At 32.5% G+C, this 20,614-nt stretch overlaps 2 protein-coding genes and 1 non-coding gene across 4 annotated transcripts; 2 read left to right on the top strand and 1 right to left on the bottom strand.

Annotated features, from left to right (window-relative positions):
• Positions 1–10,454: 10,454 nt before the first annotated feature.
• TRNAC-GCA lies at positions 10,455–10,526 on the bottom strand. The gene has a single exon. It is a non-coding gene; the product is annotated as a tRNA-Cys (tRNA).
• A 1,595-nt stretch (positions 10,527–12,121) lies between these two features.
• LOC120275167 (ubiquitin-fold modifier 1) lies at positions 12,122–14,969 on the top strand. The gene is made up of 4 exons (XM_039281676.1): positions 12,122–12,247; positions 12,339–12,436; positions 12,869–12,901; positions 14,649–14,969. The coding sequence occupies exons 1-4, from the start codon at positions 12,180–12,182 to the stop codon at positions 14,714–14,716; spliced, it is 267 nt and encodes an 88-aa protein (XP_039137610.1). The 5' UTR covers positions 12,122–12,179; the 3' UTR covers positions 14,717–14,969.
• A 2,473-nt stretch (positions 14,970–17,442) lies between these two features.
• On the top strand, positions 17,443–20,379 carry LOC120275352 (pentatricopeptide repeat-containing protein At4g08210-like). Of its 2 annotated transcripts, none has more exons than XM_039281894.1 (2): positions 17,443–19,835; positions 20,048–20,379. In XM_039281894.1, the coding sequence occupies exon 1, from the start codon at positions 17,660–17,662 to the stop codon at positions 19,760–19,762; it is 2,103 nt and encodes a 700-aa protein (XP_039137828.1). In that variant the 5' UTR covers positions 17,443–17,659; the 3' UTR covers positions 19,763–19,835; positions 20,048–20,379. The 2 variants fall into 2 exon arrangements, with proteins under 2 accessions (XP_039137828.1, XP_039137829.1); XM_039281895.1 differs by having other exon boundaries at positions 17,443–19,954.
• Positions 20,380–20,614: the final 235 nt, after the last annotated feature.

Here is a 20,614-nt window from a genome sequence, read left to right as displayed (position 1 = left end):
GCTTACCTTCAAAGTATTAAGCACAATTGAGGTGGTTATGCACTGTACTTTTGTCCGGCAAGAATCTCACTATCATTTCAAGCTTTTGGAAGCGGTACAAGATCGATCACTCTGACTTGGGTGTTTACCTGGGGCTTTATACCGATGTATACCCGCAATCACCTGACTTTCATTGCCTACCTGTGGATTTTCCCTCTCACACTTCACCAAACAAGTATTGGGCACCATTGCCAGCTCTAGGAAGAATTATCAATTATTTATAAATTTAATATGTCATGATGCATTAAATTGTAAAACTTGCTCCGAAATTTAAAAAAAGAAAGAAAAAAAAAAACGTTCTTTAGTAAAGCAAAGAGTAAGAACTACAAAAGAAATAATGTCTAGGTACTCCAAGAGGTAGTATAATAACCAAAAACATAATAGCTAAAAATCCTTTTAAAGCAACATATATACACTCAAGAGAAAGAAATATCGCTAAAAGAATATGTTATTTAATTTTGAATTGAAAAACATTAAATCATTTAATTTGATTTATAAATAAAATATTTATTTCAATGAAAACAATGTCACAACTTGAGTGAATAAATAAATACAACAAAATGCGACACTTAGAAGAAAAAAGAAATATGCTAAATATATGCACTTACAATTCAGAAATCTAATAACATAATTTATAGTCATATATATTGAGAAATTTTTAGACCAAAATCAAATTCAAAATTATTTATGAAAAAGCTCTAGATAATGTAGCAATTGAGTGTTGCATATTCTCTTAAATTTGTATGCTTTAACTTAATATTGTTTTTCAAATAAACAAGAAGATTTTGTAAAGGTCTACGCTAATTAAACAATAATCACAAATGATAGATCGATATTTCTTTTTCATTTTTATCCGTCTTCATCAAAGCACATGAATAAAGTTTCACAAAAGATAATCTCCAGCTGCTCAACACTACCTTTAGTTACCAATTGGCTCATGAAGTGTTAATATTTTCATCCAACAAAAATTCTCATGTTAGACTGTATGGCAAACAATAAATGACCTTCCAAAGAGTTCATCATATTACAAAATACAATCTTTCTTCTATACAAGAGAATAGATATCAATTTCATGATTTTCTCTTAAAGTGTGATCCTTTTCAAGCATGTCATGATTATTTTCAAGGATAGGTAGAAGTGATGAAGAACTGAGGGAACAAGGGTAGCATCCCAATTGGACACAAGATTTAGGACATGATCAACATCCATGAATTCTTCACTACTTCACTATTTTCATTCTCTGTTCTAGTATCTTTCACATCATGATACCTTGATTACCGCTTCAAAAAGTCTAATTTTTGAGTTATTTTTCTAAGTGTAATTTATTCCTCAAACACCACTAGTTAGGTCAGTGGTAGCCATTTGCAGTGAATGAGTAAAGAGGTACGGTTTTACCTTACATTATAGTATTGTTGTAGTACTATACCAGATAGTGTTTATGATACTCTAGTAGAACTATTTATATCTGTTAAATGAAAAGCAGTGATCATAAGATCTTATGACATGTGCCAATCAGTCTATAAATTGATTATATTTGAGTTAACCAAAATATTAAATCAGTGAATTGAAAAAAATATTTGAAGTTATTTTAAGTAAAAAAAATAATTTTTTTTTATTTACCAAAGTGTGGTTAAATTCAACTTTTATATTTGTGAGGTTATTTTTCAATAAATTTTCTTGCTTATTCATATATATATATATATATATATATAAAGTAATTCTAGGATATGTAATTAGGTAAGTATATTAGAAATTGCCTATGTTTCATAAAATTCTGTTTAAGATAATTGATTAGATAAATTTAATTCAATTAATATTTTTTAAAATAAATATATTTAATAAATCATATTAATTCAATTCTTGATTAATATTTTAAAAAATATACATGATGATGTTTTAAATATTAGAATTATTATGCCATGGGTGAGCAGCAACACTTTCGAGTTTTTTTTAGTGATTTGAGGTTCTTGGTTTTCAAAATGCTTGTAAATTTTCTATTCAACTCTTGTCAAAAATAATATTTTTAATTTTAAAAATCAATTAGTGAGTGATATTTTAAATAATGGGATGGGTTTTGAAATATTAATATCAACGTATTAACTCTAGAATTTATGAGTCAACGTTTGAATTGACTTTTCTTTAAATAAAATCAGATGAAGCTCTCTAAAAAAATAAAACAAAATAAAAAAATACTTAGGAGTTTTAATATTTGGACAAAAAAGCCCTTAAACGTTTTACAAAATGACCTCCTGCCTTCAACATTTTTTGTATTTGCTAAATTAAGTGTTAAGCACGAATTTTGTGGAAAGTTTGTTCATAAAGTTTGTTACTTATTTGAAAATTGTCACCAAAGATTTGTTGACACGAAATACAACTTTAGTGGAAACCCTTACGAGAATATATATTTGATGGGATGCATTACTATGATAATTAAATAATAAAATATATTAGAAAACAGAATATAATGTCTTATGTGTCCATGTATGTTATCAAATGTTAATTATATAATTTATAAATATAGATAAAATCTGTTTAAATATGGATATAAAATAAATATAAATATAATGTCAAAATATTTTAGCTCTCGGATAATATGAAGGTATCCTTCACATAAGGAAATGGAAAGGTGTAATTCCCGGATTAGTCCCTCTACTATAGCAACACTCCTTTTTAGTCCTCCTATAAATTGTGCCCATTGAGTCCCTCTACTTTTTAAATTGGAAAATTTCAGTCCAAGCACAGATGTAATTCCTGGATTGGTCCCTCTACTATCGCAACCCTTCCCTTTTAGCCCCTATACTATAAATTGTGCCATTGAGTCCCTCTACTTTCCAAATCGGAAAATTCCAGTCTAAGCACATATGACTGTTTTCTTTGCCTTCTATATCTGTGAACTGGCTTTTTTTAAAGGTGATATTATTTCTAAATCAATTAAACCATAAACAAACACTAAACTTGCAATCTTTTTGAAGAATCTACAAAGTATGGTTTGTTGAATTTGCAAAACCTGCATCCTTGCTCCAAATTACATTCCTATCACATTATTTGGATAGTATGAATGTTGTCCATTTATAATAGAAAAAAAACACATAATCTGTAACACGCAAGCTACAAGCAGTGCGATTCTATTTTCATACATATAAACTTGTCAATTTACATATTCTGGATTGGCAAACCCAGTTTGACATGCAATTCTCCAAAAAAAAAAAAACTTCCTAGTATTGCATGACATTAGGTATGACATATAAAATTAAACAAAATGTGCACCATGCCTTGTCTTCCTCTTATCTCTTCTTGCCTATACATTACATTTTCACCACAAAGTAGTCATTAGCAATTCTCCAAAAAATAAAGAACAAGGGATAGTTGTTAAGAACATTCATATGAGAAAAATTCTCACTATTAATTGAGTTGCAGTAATAAAAGAGGCAGCTTGTGGATTTTCTTTGCCAACAATTTGCTCACCAATGTGGACATCCTGTATTAAAAATAGATGCTATTTAATAAATGACTCTCAGAATACATGGAAGATTTATCTATATTAATCATTGAGAACAACTCTCACATTCACTTACCATTAATATAATGACTGGAGCATTATCTGATAATGTATTAAATGGAGCACTATAGGATACAATTCTATGATTTCCCCTATAAGAAGTATTCTCTATACTCATATTTTCCCTTGATGTACTTGGGATGCTTTTCCTTCTTAGTTGTTAAGCACCATCATGTGCAGTACTTGATGTTGGAGGTCTCTTAGGTGGAGAGGCAACACTTGAAGACTACAACAACACAATATTTTAAAAACAAAGCCATTCAATTGTCATGACAGTAAACTGATAACAATAAAAATATACTTAACAAACTTACAGTATTATCTTTGTTTGGACATTTTAGCCTGTTGTGACCTTGTTGATTGCAATTCTTGTACCTCATGATTCTACATGTTTTGGCAAGCTTCGACGAGCCTTTATTCTTCCCCTCTAATGGTTCTCTTTTTCTTTTTTTTTTTTTGCTGGTCGACCAGGCATTCTTTTAAAGCAAAGGACCTTCCACAGTTTCTGGCCAAAACATCCTACCTCTGAGTGGGTTGACATTGAACTTGTAGGCTCTCAAATAAATTTCCTTACTGAACCACTCACACAAGTAATGGACTGGATCTTCCCCACAAAAAATAATGACTACCATTGCATGATCACATGGGATCCCAGTTTTGTTCCATCTTCCACAAGAGCACCATTGGTGTTCTAATTTAACAACAATGCCATACCTCACATATTGCACCACATCCTCCCAAAACACCTCATAGCTTGCCCCACCATTCCATTCAATCTTCCATGTTACATTTTTTTTCCTTTCTTTCTCCAGTTTGGCAACTATGTTGGGTCCACAGTCCAGATTCCATTTCATAGTATAATCTCTTTTCACTACTAACCTATTCATCACATATTGCCTTATTTCTTCAAACATTCCAATTATGGGCTTGCTTCTGGCTTCTAGTAGCACTCCATTAAAAGTCTTGCATATGTCGTTGTCAACATTTTCATATTTGACCATGCCACTTATGAAAGCTTGGCACCACCCATTAATTGGCTATTTCTCCAACAATTCTTCCACAGCCTGCACACCCCCTTTTAGGTTTTTCATGATTTCTAAGTATTTCTTCACCTCAGGGACACTTGTTGCCCTAGTAGTGTTCCAAAAATGTAGTTGTATCTCTTTGGCCTGGTATTTCTTCCCCTATGTAGCATAAATGTGTTTTGCACACATTCTATGCTCAATTGAAGGCAAGAGTTTATTGACTGCATGGATTAGACCTTGCCAAGGAAATATGTTTCATTAAAATTAATAAGTACTTAGTTGAGGAAAAAAACATTGTAATGAAATTGCCAACCTTTTGCATGTCACTTACTACAACCCACCAAAGTTCATCCCCCATACAAAGATCAGCCTACAGATGTTGAATGAACCACTCCAGCTCTCACTTGTTTCCTTATCTACAACATCCAAAGCTATTGGGAACATTTGATTGTTCCCATCTCTACTTACTACCATAAGTAATTGTCCTTTCATCAAGCTTTTCAAAAACCATCCATCCAAGCTAATTAACCTTCTACAACTAGCAATGAACCCCTTTTTAACTGCAGATAAACAAATTTACATTTTTTTGAAAAATAGGCAACTTATCTACACTTCTCTTTTTAGATATAATAACTATAGTACTACCAGGATTTGACTGTCTTAGCTCCATTCCATAGTTGTTAATCACTAAGAAATCCTTTCTGAACTGTTGTTCAATTTTTCTGAGCACCAAACCTTTAGCATTTCTGCACACCTTGGTTATAACAAAAACTCCTAGCTTCCTCCTCACCATTGCCTTCAGATTAATGGGCTTAATAAAAGGCATGCTGCTAATAAGATCTCCAAATCTATTTGCAACTATATTAGCTGTAATCCTCCTGTTTTTTGTTGTCAAAAGTAGGCATGAATGTTCTACAACATAATGCTTGACCACATATATTCTCTTAGTATTACACCAAGAACACAAAATCATCCATGTACATTCCTTTGCAGAACACCTTGCTCTTACTCTAACTTTATCATTCTTTATGAATTTAAACTCAAAGCCATTCATAGTTGAGAAATCCACAAGTACACTCTTAAATTTCTTCAGCTCTGTAAACTTAAGATCTAAGAAAAATTCAGGTAATGGTACATTAGGATTATAACATTGTGAAGTGGCTATATGCCTTATGGCATCATCTGCATCAAAATCTTCACTAGTTTGTTCATAGCTTCCCGGATCTGATGAGTCGATGTAATCACTTTCAAATCCAGCTACTTTCTCCTCCTTAGCTTGCTCTAGCCCTGTGTTACCTCCTTCACTGCCTGCATTATCAAAAACCTTGACTGGAATATCACCAGCTTATCCCTGCACTATTTTTTTCATCTCCATATATCTTGTAACTTTAACCCTAGCCTGATTCCTCTCATCATCTGTATCTGATCCTACAATGGGGGCATCTACCTAAGTTTCCTCATACTCCTCTCCAAAGCTAATGTCATGCTCACTCATAGCATTTTCATTCACCCTAAATGCAACATCATCATTAGGACATTGTAATGAAATATCTACCAAATTATTGGGACAGGGAATTGAAATATCATCAATAATAGGACAAGGCAATAACTATTTGATAATTTCTCACTTGTCTCACCATCAAAGCACTCTACATAGATGTCAACCACCTAATGCCTCATTAGTTGATCAACCAAATCAATAATCTCCTCATCATTCTTAACAATTTTTAATGTCCCCCCATCATCCAAGAAAAACAAATTCAATGACTTTCCAACATCATATCCTAACCCTTTCAAATCCCCCAACAAGTCCCGCCATACAGGTCCCTGTAATTGTGTACTTTTTGCCCTTTTAGTCCTTGTAATACTTTTAGGTACATTTAAGTCATTATATTTGATCGAGTTGGGACTTTCTAGTCCAAGACGTAGATGGCGTTATCTTCACCGTATCTTTTGAGCTGGTATGGCTTTAAATATTCGATGTTAGATACAATTAAGTCCTCATATTTGATCGAGTTGGGACTTTTTAGTCCCCCTATTTCATAATAAAAAAGTCACATTCGCCATTAGGTACAATTAAGTCATCATATTTGATCAATTTGAGACTTTTTAGTCCCCCATTTTCATAATAAAAAAAGTAACGTCGGCGCAAAAGAAACGTCAAACTTAACGCCATCTATGCCACGGACTAGAAAGTCCCAACTTGATCAAATATGAGGATTTAAATGTATTTAAAAGTATTACAAGGACTAAAAGGACAGAAAGTACACAATTACAGGGACCTATACGGCAATTAAACCAAATAAATAACAAAAATCTTATGTTAACATTAGATGACATAGTCTCATAATGGAATTACATCAATTATGAGATGAGCCAATTTCTCTTTTACTTGTTAACACATCAAATGTTATAAATAAGTGAACACATCAATTATGTGATGTCTCTTGGGCTGAAAAAACATTGAGTGTTCTAGGTTTTGTTCTAATAGTAGATTAGAGATTTATTAATTTAGTAGAATGCTGCTCAACTATAGCTGAGTAATCAGATATTGTAAATAAGTGAACACATCGGATATGACAAATACTCTCATAAATGATAAATAAGTGAACCAATTCCTCTTTTAATTGTGCATCAATCTTACTTAAATGAGAACTTATAGTCACAACAAATGTGCTGGAATGCATTGTTCTAACTAATTTTTGGAAGTGTGGTCAACTTAGGCATGCTAATCTCTACTTCATGGCTCTTGGAATTACTTTTATCTGAATTGCTTGTGTTGCATATCCTTGCAAGTTGTGATGGATTGTGACTAAAATTGGATTACTCTGATCATGTTCAATGCATGATTACAGTGTATGTTTAAATGTTTTAAGTGGCTTGATCCATTAAGCCAAGTAGAAAACTTGCCTCATGGATTGAGAGCTACCTCTCATTCACCATCTGCTACTTCATTGCAATACATAAAAGGCTATCATAAGATAGGGATAGAAAAACAAGTTGATTAAAATATCTTAAGTCAAACTAAGCACAAATGTTCCCAGTTAAACAGAATTTTGTCATATGCAGTTCTGTAGTTTTGCAGATTATTCATAAATAACTACATTTTTATAAATTAATGTTATAAATACTTAAGCCATTAAGCCATAGACATGGACAAAGAATGAAGGATACTTATTAATGAAAACATCACAAAGAGATATTTATGATCATTGGTGTGGTTTGACATAAACATAAGTGGTAACATGAATCTAGACAAAATCATAGGATAAATTTATCTATCATTAACAAAACATATATATTAGCTAAAAAATAACAAGATCTACTATTTCTAATTAGGAATAATAATAATAATAATAATAATAAGGTCAATGATTAGTTAAAATTATTGGCTTTGATTTTTTTTTTTTTTTTTTTCATTTCAATAAGGTCTTCATTCAGGATAAATTTTTCAAAAGATTACCATTTAAATTTATAATTTTGCAATTTCTTTGCTCTAATAAGGCATCTATTTAGGATAAATTTTTCAAACAATACCAATTAATTATGTGTATATAGATATATAGATATATTTCGATTTTAACAAGGTTTTCTTTCACAATGAAAAATACAATCTAATGTGATTGATGGTAAACATGAACAACAATAAATCATAGAGATACTTTCTGAAAACAATATAAATATCCAGAGAAGTTGCCTTCTATCTAAAACTCAAAAAGTAAAAACCAAAAAGACTACGATGGAGTTGATACTTATAAATCTAAATCATCAACTCACTCACGATCAAATCCAACAGAATACAGATAAGAAAACCAGAAACAACACCACAAGCATGGATTCAAAAGCAAGATGAGATCAAACAAGAATATTAGAGAAATGATAAAGAGATTATCGATGTTTGAGATCTGAGATCGATCTCAGCAGTGGTGGATCCGAACACCTGTGACTCTTGAATTCACTTGATGCAAGCGGGGAGCCAGCCAAAACGGAAAGAATCCACAGCCAGAGCGGATCAAGTGAGAAGTAGCCCAAAGCGTGAAATGCACTAGGGAGAGCTTCACAAGTCCTTGATGACAATGGCTAGCAATGTTAGGTTCACAACGACGATGATTTCCTCAATCCGATGATCATGATTAGGGCACAACTATGGGTGATCGGCCAAAGAGGAAAGCTGAAGTTTCCATTATTTGGATTCAACTTTCCCTTTTGTTAAAATATTAAATAAGCCCAACGCGCCCTCGCAAAGTGGAGGGAAAATATTAACTAAAACCATGTCAGCTCCAAGAATTGCCACATCACCTTTAAAAATCCAACTTGGCACATAGGGACGGCAAAGAAAATGGTAGTATGTGCTTGGACTAAAATTTCCTAATTTAAAAAGTAAAGGGACTCAATAGGCAGAATTTATAGTAGAGGGACTAAAAGGGGATAGTTGCTATAGTACAGGGATCAATCTGGGAATTACACCAAAAGGAAAGTCAGTTAATGAAACTCAACTATCTAACATAATCACATGGACATCAACCTGTTAGTACATTAATGAAACTAACTTTTATCGGTTCAAATCTTTTATTAAAGTGTACTTATCAATGTCATAAAAATATTTTACCATGCATGGAGATATAAATTGGTTTACTTTTTATTCCATCTGTATGATATTAGCTAGATTTTATTGAGCCATTGCCACATATAAAAAAAACCCATATGCAGCCATTGTAATTCCTGTTAAATGGCTAATTCTACCATCAGGACTTCTCTAGTTCCAAATTAGACACACATTAAGATTTGAAATCAATCAAAAACAATGTAAACATTAATGAAATCCAAGTTCTATTTTTAATGAGACCCATATGCACATGAAGACTTGAAATCAAACAAAAACAATGCAAACAAAAACTATGAAAATATGAAACAAGATTATTGAGGAAAGTTAAAATAAGTGAACATCCACATGCAAAGTACAAGACCTTAAAACTTGTTTACACCTTAAAAAAAAATATAATTTTTTTCATATAGTTACTTTGAGGGGTAAACCCTTGTGAACCCCTAATTTTATTTTTAATTTAAACTTTTGAAATGTAGTTCAGCACAACGATCTCCATTTCACATTTCAAAGTAATGGGAAGATGAGTTAATAAAAGGACTTTCAGTAACTTGATGTTTCATCGTCCAAAGATCTTCTTTGCCAATTGCTCGTCATGATCTACATCTTGCTCTAGTTTGAGCTCGCTTTGGTTCTAGCTCTCGTTGTCAAGTGCTAGGGTTTCTAATCTCTTGACTCTTAAGACTTGCTTGCTCTGCAATGAAGAAGAAAGGGGCTGACGTGGATGAGAAGGGTGGGAAGGTGGCTAAAGTGGAGGATGATGTGGTAAAACATAAATGTGAGGTCGCCTAAGTGGTGTGTGTCATATGACTCATATCAAGCTGGACTTAATGAGTGCCAAGCTATCATCAACATGCCCATTCCAGCGACCACATTAAATTAATTTAGCTAAAATTTTATAGGTATTTTCATAATGAAATGTAATTGATGTCTAGTGACTAAAAAAATACAAATTGAAATTTGATACCCAAAATTTTTTAAAAAAAACTGAACTGACCTACCCAAATTTTTATGGTATGATTGATGTAAAAATATATGAAAAAACACATGTAAAAGTGAATCATATTCTATGATTTTACTTTTTTTACCCTGGAAAAAAAAAGGATAAATTTATTTGCTTACAAATGAAACTTGACGAGATAGAGGCAGCACCATCTTAAAGTAACAAATAAAATATAAAATTGGGTCACAAATAAAATATAAAATTGGATAAAAACTACCAACAGAAAGGGCCCAACCGGGTTCGAACCGGTGACCTATTGATCTGCAGTCAATTGCTCTACCACTGAGCTATGAACCCCTTTGTTTATTAGGGAAATAAATAATTAAATTATTTTATATATTACCATATTAAGTCAAGATTTAAGTATATTTCAGCTCATTTTCATATAACTAAATTAAATAAATGTTCATGTGTTATGAAACCAACAAAGGTTTAGATTCACCCCATTTTTCAATTCTTGACTTTCTTCCTCTCACCCATCAAAACTCAATTGCTCTATTTCATGGAACCATCACTTCATTTCTTATTGTAGAGTAAAACAAAATACATATTATATATTATAAGCCCATAAATGAAGTGAAATTTAGTTTGAAATTAAAATTAAATTTATTTTTTTAAAAAAAATTAAGTATAAGTAGATTTTATTCCAAATCAATTCAATTTGAAATTAATTCTAAGCAAATTCTTAAGTTCAAAATTCAAACTAAATAACCATTGCATAGTAGAATAGATTGTTATTTAAATAGCAAATGACAAACTCATGGTCAAATCTTTGGTTCGGCGTTGCAAATGGTGTAAATATGAAGCAATATTGTTCGTTCACTGTTTATTGGGTTTTTTTATAGGAGAATATTGTTCTCCAAGTTTCATAACAAAGAAAATTTTGCATATCAAGAGAAATTTATTAGCTCTGTTTGATTTTTTAAAAATCTTTTGAACATGCACATAGTAAGACTCTAATTGTCTTATATGATGTCTGATCAAATTAAGAATTCTCTCTAAAGTCAATAAACCATAGTAATTAATGCACCACCGTACTTGTCTATCTTTTAATAACTTCTTTTGTGGAGTGTATTGCCTTTGTCAAAAACAAAAAACAAAAATCAAACCAAGCTTTGAGTCTAGCAACAAGATAGTGGATTTTTTATATTTTAAGTTATAATTATTTATAGAAATAATTGAGGCCGTGTTATCTATAAAAGTCTAAGACACAATATTTACAGACGTTAGTGCTGAACAGTTGAATTTCAATCAAATGGTTTTCAAAATAGCATATACAATGGAGAGATGTTTTCATTCAGGATCCACCGTTTATTTAAATAATATTATTATGCTTATAAATAGCAGTAAAATACATAGTGAGAATCGTAAAATAGGAGATACAACATTTTGATTAGCTCAATTTCTAGTGGCACCTTCTAGATTCATATCATGATCCTCCAGAGAAAATTAATGAAACAAACTCATTACTCGCTACCCCATTTTTTACCCAGAACCACCTTTTGGTTAGTATTAGTGTCACAGTTTGTACTCTCTCTCCCCACCCTACTTACTCTCTATCTCTCTCATCTCCCTTCACTCTCTTGCTTTTCTCTATCTGCCGAGATTTGTGATGTATGCTCAAAATAATTATATTTTATAATTATATTCATATAATTATAAATTTATACACTTAAGAAAAATACTCAAGTGAACGAAAAATACGTAAGTATTTAAATAAAATTAAAAAGGTCTTTTTATTCATTGTGGAAATATAGCAATTTCTTGTATATTTTTCCAAAGAAGGGAAACTTATTATTCAATGAATACACACAAAATATGATTTCAGTCTTTTCAAGGGGTTTATATGCAAAACAAAAAAAATATTTAAATATATTTGTTCATTATTTTTTTTATTTATTTTTGGTTAATTTTTCTCGGGACATCGTTGGTGCTTCGGCTTCGATTTCAATGGCGGGTGGTGGGAAGGTGTCCTTCAAGGTGACCCTCACCTCCGATCCAAAGCTCCCATTCAAAGTGTATGCCTCTCTCTCGATCCCTTCCCCGTTCTAGGGTTTCATCTCTTCTTGCTCCGTTTTTTGTTTCTGATTTCCTTCAATTTGATCCCAGTTTCAGCGTCCCGGAGGCGGCCCCATTCACAGCAGTGCTGAAGTTCGCGGCGGAGGAGTTCAAGGTTCCCCCGCAGACCAGTGCCATCATCACCAATGGTATACTTAGATCTGATGTTTTTAGGGCCTTGATCGGAAGAAAGTTTGAATTTTTTTCTTTTATTAGATGTTTGTTTAGAATATTTGTTTTATTAGAGGTTTGTCTAGAAAACTTGAGTTGCTATTTGCTTGATTTGTGGTGGAATTTGTCCGTGGATTGATCCTATTAATGTTTTGATTTTGGAAAATTTGGTTCCTTTAGGCCTTATTAATAAATTATGATTGCATTAGTATTGAAAGAATGCATTGGATGGACATTGACAGGATTTTCTAGAGAAGTATGTAGTTATTGATTCCAATGAATTATGCCAATTTCAATGTTAAAAATCTGATTCCACTGAATTGTTTTCTTTTGGCTTTTGAATGATACTAATCAATTTGTTTTAAAATTTCTATATTTATTGGAAGTTCATAATTTTGCTTCCTATGCAGATGGTGTTGGAATCAACCCACAGCAGAGTGCAGGTATGCCACCTTTTATCTTGTGATAAATCCAGTTTTTAGCTTCTTATTCCATTTGACTATTGTGCCACTTGCTGTATCGGCTGCCACTGGTCATCCATGTCCTAGGAACTTTTGATGATTGAGTCATTTGATTGCATGAACACAAGTTTCTACCTTGATTTTACTCCTAATTCTTGCATGCATATGCATTCCAAGTCGATCTCAACTAGATTATGAGGATACCCGCCTATCCTTGAAAATTATGTTGTATCTTCTAAATTTATGCCTGAGTTGCACATTGATTTTCATAGAGATGATATATGTCTATCTTTCCTCAACTGACATTTTCTTTTAAAAAAATTTCATTGTCATTTCGTCTGGTGGTATTTTGTTTTTAAATAATTGATATAAGTTGAGTTATGGTTTATAAACAAGGAGGATATACAGCAACCAATGCATGAGTTGTTCATCACTGAATGTGTGATAATCTCGTGTCAACATAATAGGGTAACTAGTCTTTATCAACATTACTATTTAACTGTCAATATAGCTGAGGAGATTTTGTGCATTTGGAGAACATGGCAACACAGATGTGTTTTCTTTTGGACAGGGCCATGATAGTGATGTGACTGAAGTGAGTAGATGGTTGACAGCATTAAAATTGTTCCTTTGCTATGAGTCTTTAATTTATTCTTTTGTATGCAGACAGCTTCTAAATTTTTCATCTCATTTGTTTTTTTATATCTTATAGTCGTATGTGGTTCCTTAAAATTTCTTATGTCACTTACCTTGACCACGATTTGGATTTGAATTTTCCACCATCAAGACCCTTGCTAGTTGTAGATCCGCTAGAAAATGGCACTTCATTATTTCTAGCGATTTTGTTATCCAATGTACTTTGATATGGTTACTATGGATTACAACTTATCATCCTACTACTAGCCATTGCAAATTATCCATTCATTCTTTTTGCAATCTCAACCTTAAATCAGCGTATTTTCTGCACTCAATTACCCACACTTAAGCGATGGATGGTGGGCAGATATCTATGTAGAAATACCTAGTTTGATGGTTACTAATTACTATGGACTCCAGCTGATTGATCATTACTACTACAAACTACCTGTTCTTTTTCTAATATTGGTCTTCTGTCAACCTGGTGTCTGCTTTCCATTACCCACACTGGTTTTGAACTAAAAATTGGATAATTTATCAATATCTATCATAAAACATCCCGGTTTGATTGTTTTCTTTTTGTTTTCTTGTGGTTTGTAATTTCCCAACTGTGATGTAGTTTGTATAGTATGGTCACAATGAATTATAACTTATTATCCATTGCCCACTACCCACTGCAAATTATCTGTTTTTGTGCAATCCAAACCTTCCATCAATCATCGTCCATACGGCATTACCCAAACTCATTTTGAACTAAAAACATGAGCAAGGAGTGCGTATCTGTCATAGCGAAACCCTGGTTTGAATTTTTTCCCCCTGCTTGTACCTTGTAAATCCTTGAGTCTGATTTTCTGTTTCATTGGAGAATGGTTAAATCGGAATAGTAGTCATCCATACCATCCAACTGCACTAAGCAGTTATTTTATTTTATTTTATTCTTTATGCTTTTTTGTAATGAAGTCTAATGGTTTATTCATAGCAGTATTCCTTGAAATGCACCCTCACTGGATTCAGAATCAGTTCATGTCACGAATAAACATCACAAAAATTGTCATGATTTTGTTAATAACTGAATTTAAATTATCACTTTCAGGTAACGTATTTCTCAAGCATGGATCTGAGTTGCGCCTTATACCTCGTGACAGAGTTGGTGCAAATTAATCATCTTAAGCATTAAATTTCACTCTTTTATATGGGTAAATATTGTCACTTCTGTATGTGTGACAAAAGTTTCAGACTTAGAGATATCTTGCTGATGTAGCTAAAATAACTCATGTTACATCATTTGATAAACAGAAATAAAGAATGCATGCATACCTTGTACTATTATAATGGCTACAGCTTCTGTAATTACTGTTTTTGAGTTTGTTGTTTCAAATATTTTGATATGATGAATGGCAGCTGAGTTTGTTAAGAGTTTTTAGGACAAGTATTGGAATCTGGGAATAAGTTCAGAACATGATACATCTTTATTCCTAGTCTCTGGATAATTGCTGCATATTTTTTTTGTTTTGAACATCGGATTGGTCTTAACTTTTTTTTCTTTTTACATAGAATGTTTTTCCTCTGTACTTTTTTGGCTGAATTTTTGTTTGGTACTCCTGTTTTTAATTTTTGACAGGGATTGGCTCAGCAGGCTTAGTGTGATTCTGTGTATTAGGCCTTATGTTTGAAAAACTGCTTTTAAACCAGAGCATCTGAAATCAGTGTTTTTTTTACCAGAATTATTTAGTTCATTTATTAATTTTATATTTTATAAGGTGTTCTTAAAGATTTGAAAATCAATGACAAATTATTCTTTTTCTGCCATTTCATTTTTTTTTTTAATTTTCAATTATTTTTGTTATCATATTTGTTGTTTCTAAACAAAAGCTGTGAGAAATTGGAAGAAATTGGGTCTGCTTCTCTTTAATTGTGTTGAAGTGAAAGTGAAGTGAAGTGTAGTTTTTTTTTTTTTAATATATATTTATTTTGAAAAAGAAGGGGATTTATATATGAATTTGAAAACTTTGTTAATGATATGTTCACGCACATTAATGACTTTTTGGCTTATTGACATTTGGTTTTATGTAAAAGTGAAACATATGTATTTGAAATATTAACTTCACGTTTGTGCATGTCTCTCATGAATAAAAATATATATTAAATATAATTATGTGAATTATATATTATAGTGGAGGGTTGATAAAATAAAATAAAATAAAATAAAATTAAGGAAAGTAATGACAAAGAGGAACAGGTTTGATTTATGAAACCATCCTCCACAACAAATGATGTCAATGGTCCTTTCCAGTTAAGTTTTTGGTTTTTTAATTAAGAAGTGCTTATGATATTAATGAACTTTTTTTTCTTCTTTTTAAATTATGATATAAATGAAGTTCTTTTCTTTTTAAATTATAGACAAACAACGAGCATGACTCAAATGCTCCATTTTCAATAAAATGAAAAAGTAAAATATCAACTATCTTATTATTATGTCAATAAAATAAAATGACTCAAATGGTTTTTATTTGTTTAGATAATTTTTTATTTTTTTATTATTATTTTTTAAACAACTTTGGTTAAATGAATTATGAACATATAATATAACATTACAATATTTTTTTTAAAAATAACTCCCTTGTCACATTTGATCTATTTAATAATAATTTGTGTGGATTCATATTATATATTAAATTTTTTATTCTAGCGTTACATAATTTTTTTTTGTAAAATTTTCTGTGATCCACGTGTATCTTGTAATATTTATTATTTTATTTTGCATCAATATATTTTATGTTGTAAAGATTTTATTAATCATATTTTTTATATTTAAAACAATTATGGTCATGACTTTTGGTCTACTGGCACTAAGTCTTTTGTGCAGAGCATTTATATTCTACCATGAGGGCACAAGTGCAATGAGATAATAAATCCACTAGAGGTCTCTCAGATATGACTTGTACATATTTTGTTCACATCTCATAAAAAAATTAAATTTATATTGAAAATAAATTTAATAGATTATATCAGATATTATATATTTAAATGATGATGCACCCTTAATTTTATTCTATTCCCTTATATTATCATAATTTTGCTCTTTAAAACCAATTTTAATTATTAACACCGAAACACAATTGATAAAAATCTGAAGTGATTTTGTGAATTATTATTTATTTATTTATTTTGAAAGCTGTGCACAATTTAATAGACAAGTCCACTGGGCCAAACCAGGTCAGGTTTGGGATGGGCTCAGTCCATAATTACTAATATTCAAATTTGTCTAAGCCTGGCCTGACCCGGCCCGAAAATATGGGCCTTAATTCTTGACAGAACCCGTCCAAATTTGATGACCTTTAATCAAGGTCCGCTAAGCTCGTCCAAATAGGTTTTTCATCAAATAATAAATAAAATATAAAACTTAACAATAATATTAATCCGTAAACATGATTCAATATTATTTTATAAACACTTTAAATTAAAATACCAAATGCACATTTTTATTCAATTAAAACAACTAAAATTCAAATCATCATAATTAATGGCAATCAACAATAGATATATATTATATAAATATGTAAAAACGTAATTCATAAATAATCAATGGCAATTCAAACTATTATATACAAAATTAATTAATAAATATATTTAACAATGAAAACCAAAGCTGGCCAATTTTTAAAACATGCTTTTTTTTTTTTTCTAAGCCCGTCATTGAGTCTTATATATTTATTCAAGCCTTCTCAATTTCGGGTGAACCTTCGGATTTGAGTAGGTAGCCCAGTCCTTGAACAAATCTATACACAAAACAAACATTGACATCTAGAAGTAGTTGAGAAAAATAAAATATCAACTCTTTTAATTATAAAATAACTTAATTCAAGTGGCACCTCAGCAAACAAACGTTTCTATATATATTTAAATTCTATTGACTTCCATCTCCATATTAAAATCCCAAACATGTTGCCTTTTCTCAATTTTCAACAATGTATTTCATCTCCATGCAAAACATATGTCTATAACTACCAACCCAATTCCCGGGCTTTCCTTCCCAACTGAAATTCAAATATATTCGACCGTTGAAAAGTTTATATAGAGAAAAAAATAGAGAGCAAGAGGTAAATGCGAGAGATGGCTCGTCTCTTTTCACGGCCTCTTAATTTTGAATCAATTGTGAGAGTTTTGAGAGGATTCCGGCGAGTTGGAGCTGTCAATCATGGAAAATCACTCCATTCTCAGCTGATCAAGCTTGGGATTTGTGGTAGTACCTTCATTGCTAACAATTTGATGTCCATGTACTCTGAGATTGAGTTGCTTGATGATGCTCGGAAGATGTTTGTTGAAATGCCTGAGAGGAATGTTGTTTCTTGGACTGCTTTGATTTCAGCACATATTTATGCTGGAGAGCCTTTTGAGGCACTGAGAGTCTTTGATCAAATGCTGGAGTTTGGCTTGGAGGAACCCAATGGGTTTACGTTTTCTGCAGCATTGAAGGCGTGTAGTTTGCTGAGAGATATTGAATACGGCCGGTGGATCCATGAGCTTGTTTCGAGAGCTGGGTTGTTGTTTGATACCGTTCTGATGAACTCTGTCCTTGATATGTATGTTAAATGTGGAAGTGTCGAGGAAGCTGCGAGAGTGTTTGATGAGATTTTTCCGGGAAACTTTACTTCATGGAACACGATGATTGCTGGGTATTGCAAAGAAGGTAACATGGTTGAAGCGGAGGAACTATTTTGTCGAGCTCCTCAACATGATGGCGTGTCATTTAACTGTCTCATTGCTGGATTTGCACAGATAGAGAGTCCAAAGGCTTCAGAGTATGTTTGTTTGATGCATAAGCTTGGTTTTAAGCTAGATCATTTCACTTTTCCGTGTGCTTTGAACACATGTGGTAGCCTAAGACTTGAACAGTTGGGAATGCAAATTCATAGTTACATTGTCAAATATGGTTTCGAGTCATGCCATTATACAGGGCCAGCACTTGTTGACATGTATGCGAAGTGTGGCCGAATTAATGAAGCAAGAGAGTTGTTTGATCAATACTCACGTCAATGTCCTCTTTGGGACAGAGTGCCGCTCTTCAATTCAATGCTTTCAGGATATGTTTGCAACCAGAATGAAAGGGCTGCTCTTGATCTGATTTTGGAAATTTATAAATTGGCCGTTGGGATGGATGCATATACTCTCTCTAGTGCTTTAAAGGTTTGTATTAACCTGCAGAATTTGAAGATCGGAATGCAAGTTCACAGTTTGATAGTCACAAACGGTTGTCATTTTGATTCCATTGTGGGAAGTGTTCTTGTAGATCTATACACCAAATGTTGCAGATTAGATGATGCACGAAAGGTTTTTGCTGGGCTTCCAAGTAAGGATGCAATAGCTTGGTCAGGACTAATCACTGGTTGTGTTCAACAAGGATCTCATGGATTAGCATTTTCTCTGTTCAGAGACATGATTAGTTCAAGTGTTGGATTAGACCACTATGTTGTTTCCAGCATTGTGAAAGCATGTTCTGTTTTATCAGCTATTCAAAGTGGAAAACAAGCTCATACTCTCTGCATTAAGAGCGGGGTTGATACGGAGAATGTCATTGTTGCATCTCTCATTGACATGTACTCAAAATGTGGGGATATTGATGATGGTCTTGCAGTTTTTGAGTCTGTTACTAAGAAGGATGCTGTTATCTGGACAGGAATGATCATCGGTTGTGGGAACAATGGAAGAGCCATGGGAGCAATTAATCTTTTTGAAAAGATGTTGGAATCAGGGGAGAAGCCGAATGAGATTACTTTTCTTGGAGTTCTTTCTGCTTGTAGACATGCTGGTATGGTTGGCGAGGCATGTGCATTTTTCAAACAAATGAACGATACACATGGTTTAGCTCCTACTTCGGAGCATTATTTTTGCATGGTGGATATTTTAAGCCGAGATGGAAGGTTCGAAGAGGCAAAGAAATTGATTGGTGACATGCCTTGTGAAGCCAATGAAACAATTCTGAACTCTTTGCTCGCTGCATGTGCAATCCATCAGAATGCTGATCTCAGCAAACTTGTTTCAAAAGAACTGCTTCAAGATCCAATCCATGATACATCGCATTATGTAACCCTTTCGAATGTTTGTGCTAGTTTGGGTTTGTGGGATGGTTCGGCTAAGTTAAGAGAGATGATTAGAAGAGTGAGTCAAAAGGAAGCTGGAAGAAGCTGGCTTGAAGCCTCGCCGTAACGCACGCTATGTAATATTTGCTGTGCAAGATTTGTTCAGAGGGTAATGCGATGAAGCTTGGTATCGACACAAGGTATTTATATTAGTTCTTTGATCATAATATTGTTCGTTTTGCGTTATCTTCATAAATTTTGCGTTATCTTCATAATACTCAAGCTAAAACCGGTTGAACTGTTCTCGGAGTAAATCCTGGTGAGTGTCGTACATTGTAATCATCAAATTCCTTTGAGTTGCTAACATTTCTTTTCAAATATCATTGTGATTTCTGTTTAATATTGTATTCAGCTTAACGAGGAATGACTTGAGAAAACTTGGCTTTAGTTCCGAAGGGTGAAATCATTGGAAAGATTCAGCTACATAAATAATCAGAAACTAATCCAGTACATACGACACGAAGAGATTGTTAAGGTATGAAGGGGAGTCACATTTTAAGACTCTAATAAGCGACAGCGAAAAAATAATTGGAAACAAATGCTATTTACGCTCATTGTTGTGTTATCTTTAATTGCATGTGTTTTGATGCATACACTAAGTTACTAGTGTTCTATGTATATTTCCTAATGTATTGGTTTCGGCATAGAATGAAAGCTGTTTGATGAGCAGAGTGTGAGGATTCTGGCTCATGCTTTACCAGGTTATGCGCACTTCTTTTGTCGTAGTTATGCTCTGTGATGTTTATCTTTTATGGAATGTGTTAAAATGCATACATTAAGTTATTTGTGTACTATAGTTACTTATTGGTGAACTGATTTCAGTGTAGAATGAAAGCTGTTTGATGAACAAACTGTTGATTTGGGGCTTAAGTTGGATGACTCGTTTTGCATTTTCAACCCTATACTATTTTATATGGGT

Source organism: Dioscorea cayenensis, chromosome 14 (assembly GCF_009730915.1).
Source record: "Dioscorea cayenensis subsp. rotundata cultivar TDr96_F1 chromosome 14, TDr96_F1_v2_PseudoChromosome.rev07_lg8_w22 25.fasta, whole genome shotgun sequence".
Taxonomy (NCBI): domain Eukaryota; kingdom Viridiplantae; phylum Streptophyta; class Magnoliopsida; order Dioscoreales; family Dioscoreaceae; genus Dioscorea; species Dioscorea cayenensis.
The sequence above is the reverse complement of the archived record's forward strand: the minus strand, read 5'-3'. Positions and strand labels throughout refer to the sequence as shown.

Coding starts and splice junctions, on each gene's coding strand:
- LOC120275352 (XM_039281894.1), top strand. CDS start 17,660: ATGCGAGAGATGGCTCGTCTCTTTTCACGGCCTCTTAATTTTGAATCA.
- LOC120275167 (XM_039281676.1), top strand. CDS start 12,180: ATGGCGGGTGGTGGGAAGGTGTCCTTCAAGGTGACCCTCACCTCCGAT. Junction 12,248..12,338: donor CCAAAGCTCCCATTCAAAGT/GTATGCCTCTCT, acceptor ATTTGATCCCAG/TTTCAGCGTCCCGGAGGCGG. Junction 12,437..12,868: donor CAGTGCCATCATCACCAATG/GTATACTTAGAT, acceptor CTTCCTATGCAG/ATGGTGTTGGAATCAACCCA.